At 38.9% G+C, this 12,924-nt stretch overlaps 1 protein-coding gene across 1 annotated transcript; it reads left to right on the top strand.

The window, feature by feature from the left end:
- Positions 1 to 1,016: 1,016 nt before the first annotated feature.
- On the top strand, positions 1,017 to 12,715 carry SLC10A2 (solute carrier family 10 member 2). The gene is made up of 6 exons (XM_065857337.2): positions 1,017 to 1,548; positions 4,669 to 4,787; positions 5,943 to 6,031; positions 8,137 to 8,312; positions 8,904 to 9,061; positions 10,658 to 12,715. The coding sequence occupies exons 1-6, from the start codon at positions 1,127 to 1,129 to the stop codon at positions 10,789 to 10,791; spliced, it is 1,098 nt and encodes a 365-aa protein (XP_065713409.1). The 5' UTR covers positions 1,017 to 1,126; the 3' UTR covers positions 10,792 to 12,715.
- Positions 12,716 to 12,924: the final 209 nt, after the last annotated feature.

Below are 12,924 nucleotides of genomic sequence, written 5' to 3'. Positions count from 1 at the left end.
TCCCCACGCTTGGCTCAGTGAACGCATATGTCTCCCTCCTCCACTCTCAACACTCCACATTCCTCCGCTGTCCGCCTGCCATTTCCAGCCCAAGCTGTAGAAAAGCAAAACTGCACCTGGCAGAAGGTGCCAGGAGGACTATAAAACTCCATGCCACCGCCCAAATAAACACTGCCCACCCCTCCTTGCCCCCACCCTGCCTTCCCCCCTCCTCCCTTCCCCAGGTGATGAGCTCAGTGTGCAAGTGGGTGTGGCCAGGAGTGATGTAGGACACAAGCAGGGAAGAGCGTTCACCCAGTGCCCAGGGTGGAGGAATGCAGAGATGTCAGGGCAGTGGTGCCAAAACCACATGTGCCAAAATCAGATATATAGGCAACATTTACCATGGGAAACTGCAGCCAGGGATCTTCACCATCTTCAGGATTATGTGGAAGCTGAGAAGAAATCAGAAAAATTACCTAAATATTACCTAAAAGTTGCATTTGGGAGCCAAAAGTGACAAAAAATGTGCAGGCAGTCCTGCAGTACACTGTATACCAGTCATAACTTTTATTATACTAGAAATACAACCAAATGAGGATCCCATGACATTCAAGTGGGACCCTGCGTCCTGGTGAATGTTGCACCACTTAGCAAGAGTTGCAGCTTCAAATCCTAGCTCAGGACCCTCTGTTCATGGTTTCTTGTGTCTCAGTCACTCCTTTCAGCTTCGCAGACCACTGTATTGCCAGTGACAATGCATGCGTGAGCTGCTGTCCTGATGGCATGCAAGAAATTCAAGTAATGAAGTCTGAGCTTTCTCTTCCTCCTGTGGTTCTCATTTCATGTGCTCAGCTATAACACAATACTCCTTTACACCCTTAAATATTAACACAGCTATTCTCTTGATGTGGGATTCCTCATCATCATAGGAATAAATGATTAATTGTTACCATACCAAGCAAGTGCAACTTTTATAACTATATGAATCAGCACTGTGCCAAACGCTTCAAGAATAGTAACAGTGTTTGAGTATTTATTGCACTTTATTGCTTCCTGAATCATTTAAAAGGAGTCGCTGACAAACAACCATTTACACAGGCTTTAAAGTTTGCCTTGGATGTACTGAGCAGTTCTGCATCTCAAAATGCAGACATACCTTCTTTCCCAGCAATTTAATGCTGGGTATTTGGCAGAAAACTCCACGGCCTGTCCAGCAAATGCTACTATTTGCAATGGCACATCTTGTGTGTTATCAGAAGATAATTTTAATGTAATTTTGAACACAGTTTTAAGTGCTGTTCTAACAACCATGCTGGCTTTGGTGATGTTCTCCATGGGTTGCAATGTGGAACTTCAGAAATTTTGGGCCCACATAAAAAGGCCCTGGGGTATTTTTGTGGGTTTCCTTTGCCAGTTTGGAATTATGCCTCTCACAGCCTTCTTGTTGTCTCTGATCTTTAACGTGCTTCCTATTCAAGCTGTCGTAGTGATAATCATGGGATGCTGTCCAGGGGGCACAGCCTCCAATGTCATTGCCTACTGGGTGGATGGAGACATGGACCTAAGGTAAGTGCAGCCATTCTCTAAATAGTTCACGTGGCTTTCTACAGTGTAAACTTTATGTTTAAAAGGACTGTCTGATTCTTTTTCTTACCTTCCTGCCCCATGCATGGTGGAGCTTCCTTCTTATAAATATGTTTAGTTAGTGTAATAGTAGTAAATAAAAGCAGAGCAGCAAATATCTTTGGTTCATTGAGCATTCGTGAGGAAGACAGCACAACAGAATTCTGTATATTAGAAGATGCCTTTATTGTAAACCTTTAGATGCTGCAGAAAACAGCATTGAAGAAGACTTCTAAAATACTGAAGATTATGAAATCTTTCTTCAAGCTAGAACTACTTCTATGGTTTTGTTTCTTGTAAGATCTTGGGTAGTTGAAAAAAAAAAAAAAAAAAAAGAGAAGGATTTCAAGACCTGAATCTGTGTACAAAATAGTGGCTGTGCAATAGTTGTTGAAGTAATGTTTCTTGAAAAAGATCACTGCTGGAAAAATATTTTCCTTCCTTTTGTGTTCTATACAATCAACAGGCAGGCAGAGGTTTTCTCTTCAGGAACTAATGCAAATGAAAATCCCTTGTGGTAATTTTATCTACTCCTGGCACCTTTTGCAAAGTCTTCAAATTGAGGGAAAGTTTTACAGGCTAGAAGGCACTGACTAAGGCAGCTCCATATACAGGGCGCAATGAAAAAAACTCCTTTGTGGCTAAGTGTGTTACTCTCAGTGTCGGGGCCCTCTGAACTCAGAAACAGATATGTAAGGCACTTGGCATGGTCTAAGGCATCAAACATGCAGGAGAATTGAACCCTACTCTTGATGCAAATTTCTGGGGAGTTCATTAACAAACGTTAAAAATGAGACATCTTTTTATTTTTACATCCCAATTACTTTGCTCTAAAATAAACAGGATCGTTTCTCTGTTTCCCACAGAGTAACATAAATTGGAGCATTCATCCAATCTATCATGCCAGTCTGAAATAGAAATGGAAAAAATAATAGAAGTAAGAAAGATGTGGAGCTAAGGCAAATAGGCTAAAAAAGTTAATATTTCTAGCTTTAATAAGACATTTTTTCCATCCCTTGAAAATAATGGACTTTTCTGTAACATACAGGTGCTAATGTAATGCCTGTTTCCAAATTATGTATGAAGTCAGCTCTGCTAATCACCAGCTTCCTCACTGTGGAGGAAAGACCTATGATATTAGAAACTGTAAGGCACTTTATTTAAATAAATACAGATCTAAGAAACCACAAATGGAAAGATACCCAGCTCAAGTCTGTCCTAATCTTTCTCAGAAAGCATACACTGATCTAAACTACGCTTTCTCAGCTCCGTATGTTCAGAGTCACGTCACTGAAATCAGTAGTAAAAATCCAAATTGATGATGTTATAAATAGGAGTAGGGTTTATATCCTGTGACACTGGCAAAGCACAAAGCAAATTAAGAGTACCTATAAAAAGTTATGCTTCAGGTAAAGACCTTTACCTTAAGAAATCAAAGACTTTTGGTCAGTAATTCAGGGACCAGGAGATATGGGATGTACACCAACGTAAGCATCTTCAGTTCTTGATAGAAGAATAACAGTATAAGTAGTGTGGCTGGTTTCTAGAGTCAGGGCACATTATAGGAAGCCTTCCCATCATATCAGAGAAAGGTTTTTCTCTTTACTGATTATATTTTATGTTTATACATGACAATGCATCACCGATGTCTACAGTCCCACTTTGAAACATCAAAGTGCAAATAGACCACAAGTTAGAGCAGGAATCAATTTTCTACTGCTCATACAATCACAGGGAGGTGAAGTATGAGGTTCTACACCTTTCTTAGTAACTCACACCCAGATGATATCCTTTAAAGCTTCCCATAGGGACACTTGTTTTTGACATCTCTTGACATTTCACAAGAACAACTGCTTCTGAAACACCATCTCCTCTGCTCCATGGCTCCTCAGGGAGCTTCTGTGAGCACAGGGACTAAGGTCAGAGAACAGGCAGAGTTTCGAGCAGGACGTAGTAGATACAGGGACAGTAAGAAGATGTAGGAAATACAGAGGTAGGAAAAATAAGCTCTTTTATCCATTTGGGGCTTCACCTGACACTAAATGTAACCCATGGCTCTTTCTTCTCTGTGTGTAGGAGCTCTCTTACTAGAGGGTCCTACAAAGTTCCATTCAATGACACTGAGACAGAGTGATGGGAACCAAAATTAATGCAGATATTCCTGTGGTTTCTGTATTAATTGTTCTAGATTTCTCTGTATCTTTCCAGTTGGTGGGACAGGGTCAGTAGTTCCTTTGTTGGGGGCAAACAACACAAAAGAGAAATCAGAAGTGAGGCTCATAAGGAAGTTTGCCAGGTCCCTTACCTAGAACACTCACTATTTTTATGTCAGAGGAGTGTGATTTGTAGGCACAATTTTATCTTTTCTACTCGAATTCTGAGAATTTCCTCCTTATTTAGCTGTCTTGCCTTTTCCTGCTTATTCATACCTACAGCAGAATGTATCTTTTAGTGCAAGGTATATCAGGCCTGATGGTTTCAAGGCTTTATATTTTAAACCAGAAATGTCTTTGCACAAACCAAGGAAGTAATTATACTTATGCTCAGCTTCATTGAGTAATTCTCAGCACCTACTCTTTGGCCTAGAGCAAGACAAGCCCGAAATGGGTATTTTATTACATCACACATCCTAGACGCTGAAATAATTTTGTTTTATGCTGTTGACTTTGGAGTGAAATTCTAGAACTGCTGGTAAAATGGAAAGCTCTATTTGATGTCCATCTGACCCTGTCTAGCTTGCCACCCTCTCAGAAGCCAGACAGACAACATGCAGACAGACTTGCCAACAGACCTTCCTGATGGCCTTCTGTTTGACTGCCTCCTTTGCTCTGAAAGTTATTGTTCTGTGGTGACAGAACACGTTGATATTTTATGTTCCTTTCTCTTCAACAGAAGCCGTTCCTTCCATTTAGCATTTTTCTAGCCTGATATACAGAATAAATTGACTTTAGCCAGCAGCATTTCTTGCCCACCCTTTTATAAGATGTTAAGTCATAAGAAGAAAATTAGAAAGACTATAGGCTAGCACAAAATGAACTGTCACTCTAACCAATTTCTTTGCAGCATCAGCATGACAACTTGCTCCACAGTGCTTGCAATGGGAATGATGCCACTTTGCCTCTTTATTTACACCAAGATGTGGACTGATTCTGACGCAGTTGTACTCCCTTATGACAGCATTGGTGAGTCCAGTGAACCAAGACTTTCCCTTCTGACTCTCTTCTTTATCCTCCCTCTAGTCACAACCGCCTTTATACCATTGTCCTGCAGAGTCATGAAGAAATGACCATAGATTTTTAAAAAATTTTCATCCTTCTATTTTCCAATATCTTCTGTGGGAATTATGAGCCTAGATCACTTTAAGTCATCAACAGCTCTACAGAACAAAGATTTGAAGTCATGAGTATGGTACAGATACTTACCATGAGATTGTGCATGTTTTTCTTTCCAAATGATTTGGAGACCTGCATGATACTTGAATAAGAATATAAAATAATTTGTACAGGAATAGCTGCGTCCCCTGGATGAAAGTGTTTGTTAACAGCTTTAAAGCACAATCCTGCGAAGTGCTAAGTGCTGAGGCTGTAATCTGGCAAAGTACTTAAGCACATGTGGATAATTAAGCAAGTGATTGAAACTCCTGAGTCTCTTTGAAAAGCTGCAATCTACTCCACCAGTAGCAGCTTCATTTGACTTCCTGTCAAAAATCTTATCCAGCTACAAAAAGAGAATAGTCAAAGTATCTAGAAATACATGCTCCAGTGCTTTGCGAAGCTGTGGCCCTAGTGTTTATCAAGAGTTATTCCATGTTGTGCTAATCCTTAAAGGCAGCAGAGTCACTTTCATATCCTTCATTTCCCATTGTCCTGGGGAAAAAAAAAAAAAAAAAACAAACACATACATTGCTTGTGCTTTCAAAATAAATACTGGAGAGGGGAGCCCAAAACAAAAGAAGCTCTAATCTGGGTGTTGATATGGTATGGTAGCAAAACACCTGCAGACAAAATGAACATTTAATATAGCTACTCACATCACAGGATAGTGATGATTAGCATGCTCAAATTTCTGTTTGCCTTTCTGACACAGGTGAATGAACATGTAGCTCAGCAGAATGTCAATTGCTTCAACAGGCTGCCAAAGATAACAGACTCTATAGAAAAGCAAACAGACAGGTGTGGGTAGACCGTGCATGCATGCTCTGGGGTGCACATACCAGAAACATCCTCTGAATGCTTGTTTCATACCCCCCAGCTTCTCTCTACACTATGTCTGTCCTCCTGTCATGAACTTCTGCATGATACATGGGCTTAACTTGTCTTCTTTCTTCTTTTTTACAGGAATTTCACTGGTAGCTCTTGTTGTTCCTGTTTCATTTGGAATGTACGTTAACTACAAATGGCCTAGTAAAGCAAAACTCATACTTAAGGTAGGATATCTAAAGCTGAAGCATTAGTAATTACAGACAAATTATGGAATTAGCGGCACCACTGAAGCAGTACATTCATAGTATTAGTATCTGACTTCATAAGAGCTGGACAGTTTTCAGCAGAAAACAAATGAGACGCTGTGGAAATGTATTGCTTTCCCCCTGCATAAACATGCATGAGTTGCATATATTATTAGAAACTGTTATTATCCAAAGAGTCTACTTTTGTCTTTGGCTACAACTAAGTTAGTAACTGGATTTAGTTTATAATGTGAACTGAAGTGGGAAGCAAAGTCATTTGGGTCAACTGGAAGCAGTTTTTCTCTGCAAAATAATGAAAAATTAAAACGTTCTGAATCAAAGAAAAAACCTACTTTTAAACCAGTTTCTTGATTTTGGGGGCAATTTTGAGTGTAAAGTCCATTTTTATGTAAATAGATTTTGAAAATGTTCCAACTGTTAAAAAATCTATTCACAAAATTCAACTGTCTTTACAAGACAGTTTCAGATGCATCAAAAATACGGGGGGTTTTTGGCAAAAAATATTATCTCCAAAATAATCATAATCATAATAACTTAGCTGCATTTAATGTTAACAGCAAACTAATAGTTCTGAACATGAGGTTTAGGTTTAAAGTGATTGTCAGATATACTGAGTACTTTTGGCCTTTGTTAGCCATATATTATGTTTATATATATATGTTAACATATATTTTCTAAATTTTCTTAAACAAAACTAATCTGGGAACTGGTTATTCTACCTATACTTCATTACCATTTCTCTGCTCAGGTATTACAGAAAACAAAGTCCTTTTAAGTCCAGTTCATTTTCTTCAATTATTAACTTACTGTGTTTTATTTTAAAACGTGTTCACAGCTTACTTATGAACTTGGGTACTATTGAGTGCTTGTTTCAAAACTGTGCTATTCCTGTTTAACCAGTTAAGGGAAAAGCATGGTCTTGAACTCATATAAAAAGATACTCTGCTTGTTCTCTCAGCAAAACACCATTTAATTCTCTTTCTGAGTGGATGAGCAACCCACAGTAGGGTCCATTGACAGTTTGCTTTATGTAGGACAATGAAGCATCAAGTGAATATTGAGCTATAGGTGTCAGATTAATGTCCATACAGTGAGAAATGGAAATAAGAACACAAAGACAGTGTTCCAGGTGAAACAGAAGAGCTTGTCATGGCCAGACCATGTTTCTTCTTCCTAGGTGCATGTGGTTAATAGGTCAGTCAAACAGAAGTGCTTGTTCACTCAGTGCTCTTAAGAAGGCTTCAGCCAAAGACTGATGAAGTCAGTTCAATGGGAATTTATGTTTTAGTTGAGAAATGGATTCTCCTAAGCTTAGCCCCAGAAGTCTGCCGGTGAGATCCCTGGCAATATATGTCATAAGGGCAGATGTTTCACTTGGATATTGACAAAAGTGAGATATCATTTCCTTTGTCAAGCAGAGGTGAGGATCTCTTTATATTCGGGTGCAGGAAATAAGATCAGCTCAGTGACTAAGAAATGTCATACGAGCTCGCAGCCAGTTTTCAAATACAAATTTTCAATTACATTAAAGATTTACTACACTTGGTAAACAATTTTCTATCACTAACGATCTAGCATCTAGTTAGCATACACTGTACTAAGCCCTAAAGTGTGACTACCCAAGAAGTAGGAGCATTTTGCTGGCTATAAGGCTGTCAGTTTCCCAACAACATGGGAAATTTTTTCTAATTTGTGCACTATTCCTTACTCACATCACACCTGTGGGATTATTTTTAATCTCCAACTCTAAGTACTATTATAGCTAAGGCTTCAAGAAACTAGTTTTATAGGCATATGCTATAGATATCTATTATTGCTGTGCCTTGATCTATATCTGTAGTCACATATTGAAGTACATCGTACATTTTCTGTTTGGGAAAAATGGAAGCTATCTAATCTGTTTGCCTGCTGTGAATTACATTGTCATAAACTTTAGATTTTATGTTTAATAAGATGTTTCATTGACTCAGAGACACTCAAGGGTCTGTTTGACACTATGTTTGATGCCACTAAATTTCTTTAGGGTCTTTCATTTACTCAGTCCTTCCTCTTTCCCCTCACAGGTCGGTTCCATTGTGGGAGCAGTCCTCATCGTGCTCATTGCTGTGGTTGGGGGAATACTGTACAGAGGCTCCTGGACTATATCACCGAAGCTATGGATCATTGGCACGATATTTCCTGCAGCTGGCTATAGTCTGGGATTCATTCTGGCCCGCATAGCTGGTCTGACTTGGCACAGGTATAGATTTCTGTTATAAAGATCTTATTTCAGCTGTTAAAGTTTTTCTGTAACGATTAATCAATGCTGAGAATGCTCTCTAAACATTAGCTACGCCACAGAGTCACTCATTCCCCAACCCTGTTTCTGGGATACTATGTGTAGATAAAACTTTTCTGTGCCCACTTTTATTTACAGATTTTTACTATACTATTTCCTCCAGTCTTCCCCTTGTGTACCCAAGTCCTGCACTTCAAAGGAAATAGACAAGACAGATCTGACTTATGAGTTGGTTGGGACTGTGGTAAAATTTCTCATGAGTATGAGACAGACAACAATTTAGAATATAATTACAAGAAAGGGAGACATTGGTTGTTACTGAATATAACATACATGGCTTGAAGTTGGAGTACCATCCTTTACAACTGCTGAACTGCCATAAATTGTTCTGGTGATAACACCCACATGATTTGTAGAGTGTTTTGTTGACTACTTGAGCTTAAGGATACTGTTTTCTCAGTTACTCTATGTTTCTTGCTTATCCAGATTACTAAAAAGCATAAGGACACTCAGATTGCTATTTCACAATTGTCTTTGTATGATTCCCTTCAGATGTCGTACAGTGTCTCTGGAAACAGGCATGCAAAACTCTCAGCTATGTTCAACTATAGTACAGCTCTCCTTCAGCTCTGAACAACTTGAACTGATGTTTACTTTCCCACTCATCTACAGCATTTTCCAGCTGTTGTTTGCAGGACTAATTTTAGTAGGTAAAGTATAGATATTTTCTGTTATAGCATTATAATTATCATTATTACTGTCAGTCTTATTTTTCATGGATATGGAGAAAAATATAAGGGATAAAAATAGTCAAATAGAAAACAGTTAAGTAAATAAGAACCCAAATGATTACTGAGCACGACCACTGTGCTGTGACCTGCACTTACTAAGGAATATACAAGGCTCAGTTCAAGATTTGGAAGATCGTCTTTATTTCAGCACAATGGAGGGGATCTCCACCACCTACAACCAGGCACATGAGAATACCTTGAGCACACAGTTGTCTTTATATCCCTTGGCCAAGGAAGGGCAAATGTGTTTTCTTCCACCACCCCAGGGTGCCTGGCCGTACAGCTGCACAGCAGGGCCATCCCCACATGCATGCACAAACTCCACCTCTTATCAGCTGTTGAGAGAACAGGTATTAGCTTCACAGATAATGTGAGAAAATACCTTTCATTAGAGGTAAAGGTCTCTTTTTTCTTCCCACATAGCACTGCTGCTACTACAACTAACCCGTTGTGGGCTGGGACCTTGCCTCTGTTACTCACCTCTAAAACCAGCTGTGACTATTGAGCTCCCACTCCCAAACCAGAGGCCTTACCCAACACCAGAGCACTGCCCCAGGGATGCAGCCTGCGAGGTCCAGCCCCAGCTCCAACCTCTCTGGCAGGCAACAGCTTGGGGACAGCTTGGGGACAGGCAAAACACCTTGTCCCAGCTCCTGACAAACAGGACTCACGTAGAAGAGTCAGTCCCACAGAATCATAGAATCATAGGGATTGGAAGGGACCTCGAAAGATCATCTAGTCCAATCCCTCTGCCGGAGCAGGAACACCTAGATGAGGCTACACAGGAACGTGTCCAGGGGGGTTTTGAATGTCTCCAGAGAAGGAGACTCCACAACCCCCCTGGGCAGCCTGTTCCAGTACTCTGGTACCCCCACTGAGAAGTTTCTTCTCAAGTTTAAGTGGAACCTCTTATGTTCCTGCTTAAACCCATTACCCCTTGTCCTACCATTGTTTGTCACCGAGAAGAGCCTGGCTCCATCCTCGTGACACTCACCCTTTAGATATTTGTAAACATTAATGAGGTCACCCCTCGTCTCCTCCAAACTAAAGAGACCCAGCTCCCTCAGCCTTTCCCCATAAGGGAGGTGCTCCACTCCCTTAGTCATCTTGGTTGCCCTATGCTGGACTCTCTCCAGCAGTTCCCTGTCCTTCTTGAACTGAGGAGCCCAGAACTGGACACAATATTCCAGACTCGGCCAAGAGCCAAAAGGCTTCCCAAGGGAGACAGACAGTACTTTTAAAATTCACTACACACAACAGGAACACAAAGCAATCAAACACCAAATGCATAATTTAAAATATTTTTGTTGTTATTTTCTAAACAAACTTTTCCGGTAATGAGTGCTGTTGACATAAAATAGTTAAATATAGCTTTAAAGAAAATGTCTGAAGGTGTTGGAATGTTTTGGCAATATAAGGAAGGAAAATGTTGCATGGCTATATGTTACTACAGTGTCTTTTTCAAACAATTGTTATAATATCTTTATTTAATACTAAATATACACAAATTTTCAGGCTACCGTGTTTACAGAAGACGCTGTGTGAAAACGAAGACGGATGTTGAAAAAACAGAGGAGAAAGAGGATTCAAAATCAGCATCATCACAAGCTCAAATAAATGGAGGATTTGTATCAAATGAGACTAAATAGACAATTACCTCTGTTCCCACTAGCTGAAAAGATATAAGATATATGGTTTACTTAAAACTTGTTTTTTCGCGTGCCATTGCTTCATGAAAATATTTAACAAAAGGAGGTCTGCTTATATTGTACAGTAAGACTTTGAAATTACTAACTTATGAAAGGTTTCTACTTTGATTTTTGAACCCAGTTTTTGCCACAATTGTAGAATCTGGTTTTGAAGATAATTCTCTAAAAATATTTAATGTTTTATTATGGCTTATTTAAAGAAAAACATAATAAAGGTGGACTATTGCTAAAAAAAAAATGCAGATATATGCACTGCCAATTCCAGCTCATGATCCTTCAAATGCATCTGTTAGTCTCAGCACCAACATCAAACAAGGAGAAGTCTTGTAAAAGTGCCTGAGCAGCAACAGGAGTTGATGTGGAAGATCTGATAAGACTACAGGACTTTCACTGAGCATGAATCAACCATGAAATTGGAACAAGCTAATAATGAAATAAGGTTTCATTTAAGTCAGTCTGGGCAGACTAAAGTCATTGTGCTGTGTTAATTGCTTGAGGCATTAATTTATTCTAAAGCTATAATTTTAACAAGTGCAATGTACCTTATGACTGTAATTCTTTTTTTCCCAAAAATAATAGAAAGTAACACCATCTTCACTCTGGGTCTTTTATGTGCAGGAAATATCAACAGAGAGACAAAGCCAAAGGCATAAGCCTAGAGCAATTTTAGTGTGACAGATGCATATGAAGGAGCAGGCAGAGATTTTGGACACCTAAGAAATTATCAACTGCTGTAATGAAAGGCAGGAATTTGAAAGTAGAACAAAATTGACCCAAATTCATCCAAGACTACTTTCATGACTGTTAGCATGAGACAGCAGTGCTTGTAGAGATTTAGATGTTTTTGTTATTTTATGAACTCAATAAATTTGACCTGACATTAGATGTAGACACTGATGTAGCTGATAACTTTAGTATTTTGGTTATATGAACCACCAAAAGAAAGAATTGGATGTAAACATTATTTGTCTCTGAAAATTCAAGAGAGCATACAGAGAGCTATCTTAAGTGTGTGGAGAAAATTAGTATAATTCTAAGAGAAACAGTGTGGTAATTTTTTTGCAGCTGTAATTTTTTGTGGATACATTCAGTATCATTAGTCCCGTAACTCGTATGTAAAGAAAACATCCAGAGAAGTTTCGATGAAAAGAGTGAGAGGTTGTCTGGCCAAAAAAATTAAGAATGAGCCAACTATCAACAAATGGAAACTATACACCTCTTTGTCATATTCAAGTGGACCTTCTGAGGCGTTACGAGTTAATGTGGCAGAGTTTTTACCAACACAACTGAAATTGTGGAATTTGAGTTCCAGACGCGTAGCTTCCCACTGCTACAGGAAAGTGTATTAAGCAAAGAATAAACTATTTCTATCTACCATATGTGGGGGAAAGGGTCTCAAAATGTGCCTGAGCTCTGGGAGACTTGAAGCTGTTTCACTTTCAGGGGGAATTCAGAGTGGCCATAACTTCCAAGGAGTGGAACACTTAGCAGGAGTTAGCACGTAATAAGGCATGCTATGTTTTTTAGAAGGAAGGTTAAAAAGAAAAAGGTAGTGAAGTCTGTTGTGGAGGAATCATAAAGGTAAAAAAACACACTCATAAAGAAAAGGATAAGCTGCTATTTGTAATATCTATGGTAAAAAGACTGTTGTCTTACCCTGTTTCCATCAAAAAATGGGCAGCAGAATTTAGTTACGATCATGCCTTTCTTACACACCAATCTGCTACTCTTTCCCCATGCTAAATTTCAGTGCTCCCATGTATATTTTAAGAAGTTTTTGAAAACGTATGGAAGAATAATAGTTTGTCTTGCTTATACTATGTGTGTGTGTGTATTTAAAACAACTGTATAAACACTGAACTGAATAAAGTCAGAAACTATTTATAATTTTGCCCACTGGAGTAATTTAAGGTGGAAAGAATTGAGACTGAAACTTAACATGCAGACGAAGTTTATGGCTTTGAGATGTAACAAAAACACCTCAGATCATATGTGAAATTAATATGTTTAATAATGATGAAGATTAAATGAACATGAGATGTCTGATGACATATTTTATATACATTTTTTAAT

The sequence above is a fragment of the Patagioenas fasciata genome, chromosome 1 (genome assembly GCF_037038585.1).
Source record: "Patagioenas fasciata isolate bPatFas1 chromosome 1, bPatFas1.hap1, whole genome shotgun sequence".
Taxonomy (NCBI): Eukaryota; Metazoa; Chordata; class Aves; order Columbiformes; family Columbidae; genus Patagioenas; species Patagioenas fasciata.
Note: the sequence above shows the minus strand (reverse complement) of the source record. Positions and strands in the feature narration are given on the sequence as shown.